Below are 3006 nucleotides of genomic sequence, written 5' to 3'. Positions count from 1 at the left end.
TTGGAAGAAAAACTATGACAAACCTAGACAGCATATTAAAAAGCAGAGACATTACTTTGCCAACAAAGGTCTGTCTAGTCAAAGCTATGGTTTGCCAGTAGGCATGTATGGATGTGAGAGTTGGACCATAAAGAAAGCTGAGCACCAAAGAATTGATGCTTTCGAACTGTGGTGTTGGAAAAGACTCTTGAGAGTCCCTTGGACTGCAAGGAGATCCAACCAGTCCATCCCAAAGGAAATAAATCCTGAATATTCATTGGAGGGATTGATGCTGAAGCTGAAGTTCCAATACTTTGGCCACTTGATGTGAAGAACTGACTCACTGGAAAAGACCCTGATGCTGGGAAAGACTGAAGGCAGGAGGAGAAGGGGTTGACACAGGATGAGATGGTTGGATGGCATCACCGACTTGATGGACATGAATTTGAGCAGGCTCCAGGAGTTGGTGATGGACAGGGAAGCCTGGCATGCTGCAGTCCATGGGGTCACAAAGAGGCAGATGTGACTGAGCGACTGAACTGAACTGAATTAAAGCACTCTCCAGTGGAACTTCCTGTGATGATGGACATGTTCTAGATCTGTGCTGTCCAATTCTATAGCAACTCATCACATATGGCTCAGTTCAGTTCAGTTCAGTTCAGTCTTTCAGTCGTGTCTGACTCTCTGCGACCCCATGAATTGCAGCACGCCAGGCTTCCCTGTCCATCACTAACTCCCGGAGTCTACCCAAACCCATGTCCATTGAGTCGGTGATGCCATCCAGCCATCTCATCCTCTGTTGTCCCTTTCTCCTCCTGTCCCCAATCCTTCCCAGTATTAGGGTCTTTTCCAATGAGTCAACTCTTCACATGAGGTGGCCAAAGTACTAGAATTTCAGCTTCAACATCAGTCCTTCCAATGAACACCCAGGACTGATCCCCTTTAGGATGGACTGGTTGTATCTCCTTGAAGTCCAAGGGACTCTCAAGAGTCTTCTCCAACACCACAGTTTAACAGCATCAATTCTTTGGCACTCAGCTTTCTTCACAGTCCAACTTTCACATCCATACATGACCACTGGAAAAACCATAGCCTTGACTAGATGGACCTTTGTTGGCAAAGTAATGTCTCTGCTTTTGAACATGCTATCTAGATTGGTCATAACTTTCCTTCCAAGGAGTAAGCGTCTTTTAATTTCACAGCTGCAATCACCATCTGCAGTGATTTTGGAGCTCCCCAAAAATAAAGTCTGCCACTGTTTCCACTGTTTCCCCATCTATTTCCCATGAAGTGATGGGACCAGATGCCATGATCTTAGTTTTCAGAATGTTGAGCTTTAAGCCAACTTTTTCACTCTCCACTTTCACTTTCATCAAGAGGCTTTTTAGTTCCTCTTCACTTTCTGCCATAAGGGTGGTGTCATCTGCATACCTGAGGTTGTTGATATTTCTCCCGGCAATCCTGATTCCAGCTTGTGCTTCTTCCAGCCCAGCGTTTCTCATGATGTACTCTGCATAGAAGTGAAATAAGCAGGGTGACAATATACAGCCTTGATGTACTCCTTTTCCTATTTGAAACAAGTCTGTTGTTCCATGTCCAGTTGTAACTGTTGCTTCCTGACCTGCGTACAGGTTTCTCAAGAGACAGGTCAGACTGTCTGGTATTCCCATCTCTACTGAGCTCTTAAAATATGGCTTCTGTGACTGAGACAATGAACTTTAAATAGTATTTCATTGTAATTAATTAATTTTAATTTTGATAGCCAAACAGGTGTAATGGCTACTGTATAGTTGGATAGGACAGGTCTGGAGTATGACCATATCAGCTGCTTTATTGAGAGGGCAGCAAAGAATGATGGAAAAAGGAAAGAAGCAGAAACAAACACAGTGTGGTGAGTTTCCAAGCTGGTCGCAGCTTCATGGGAAAACACACCAGTTACGCGGGACATCCCTGGATGTGCCACATGGCAGTGTTGTGGGAACAGCCCATCAAGGAGAGGACGGAAGATGCCCTGGTCTGCTGGCTTCTTCCCATCATCTCCAAGTGTGCCCAGAGTGTGATAATTACTCCACCCTTCTGGGCTGTGCTAGGAAAGCAGGGCTTCATCGCTTCTGGAAACTGGGGGAGGAGCCAGTCAGTGGGTAGCTTTGGACCTGAGTGCTGAAGCTGCTGCTGCATGAGTGGGCATGAGGGAGGTCAGGCCAATGCCAGGCCCTCAGTGGGGGAAGACTGAGTCACATGGGGCATTAGGAGATGAGATTAGCTCCACTGAGCAAGAGGCCAAAGTCAGGAGATATGGTCTGCTGCTGCTGCTGTTAAGTCGCTTCAGTCGTGTCCGACTCTATGCGACCCCATAGATGGCAGCCTACCAGGCTCCCCCGTCCCTGGGATTCTCCAGGCAAGAACACTGGAGTGGGTTGCCATTTCCTTCTCCAATGCATGAAAGTGAAAAGTGAAAGTGAAGTCACTCAGTCGTGTCCGACTCTTCTCGACCCCATGGACTGCAGCCTACCAGGCTCTTCCGTCCATGGGATTTTCCAGGCAAGAGTACTGGAATGGGGTGCCATCGCCTTCTCCAGGAGATATGGTCAGGAGGAGCCAAGTAAGTCAGAGGTAGTGTATGAGCTCAGTCTTGTATATTATATATAAGTGAACTCTGGCAGGTCAGCTAAGCACTTCAAGTCTTAGCTCCTTTTTCACAGGCTAATAAAGTAATGGTCAAAATTCTCCAAGCCAGGCTTCAGAAATATGTGAATCGTGAACTTCCTGATGTTCCAGCTGGTTTTAGAAAAGGCAGAGGAACCAGAGATCAAATTGCCAACATCCACTGGATCATCGAAAAAGCAAGAGAGTTCCAGAAAAACATCTATTTCTGCTTTATTGACTATGCCAAAGCCTTTGTGTAGATCACAATAAACTGTGGAAAATTCTGAAAGAGATGGGAATACCAGACCACCTGATCTGCCTCTTGAGAAACCTATACAGGTCGGGAAGCAACAGTTAGAACTGGACATGGAACAACAGCTG

General features: G+C 46.3%; 1 protein-coding gene across 1 annotated transcript in view; it reads left to right on the top strand.

Annotated features, from left to right (window-relative positions):
• Positions 1-1942: 1942 nt before the first annotated feature.
• The window catches only part of YDJC (YdjC homolog (bacterial)), a 2809-nt gene continuing 1745 nt past the window's right edge, over positions 1943-3006 (top strand). The window contains exon 1 of the mRNA XM_010829122.1: positions 1943-2116. Coding sequence (XP_010827424.1) covers positions 1943-2116 — 174 coding nt within the window. The remainder of the gene's footprint in view (positions 2117-3006) is intronic.

The sequence above is a fragment of the Bison bison genome, unplaced genomic scaffold (assembly GCF_000754665.1).
Source record: "Bison bison bison isolate TAMUID 2011002044 unplaced genomic scaffold, Bison_UMD1.0 scf7180017864499, whole genome shotgun sequence".
NCBI classification, from domain to species: Eukaryota; Metazoa; Chordata; class Mammalia; order Artiodactyla; family Bovidae; genus Bison; species Bison bison.
Note: the sequence above shows the minus strand (reverse complement) of the source record. Positions and strands in the feature narration are given on the sequence as shown.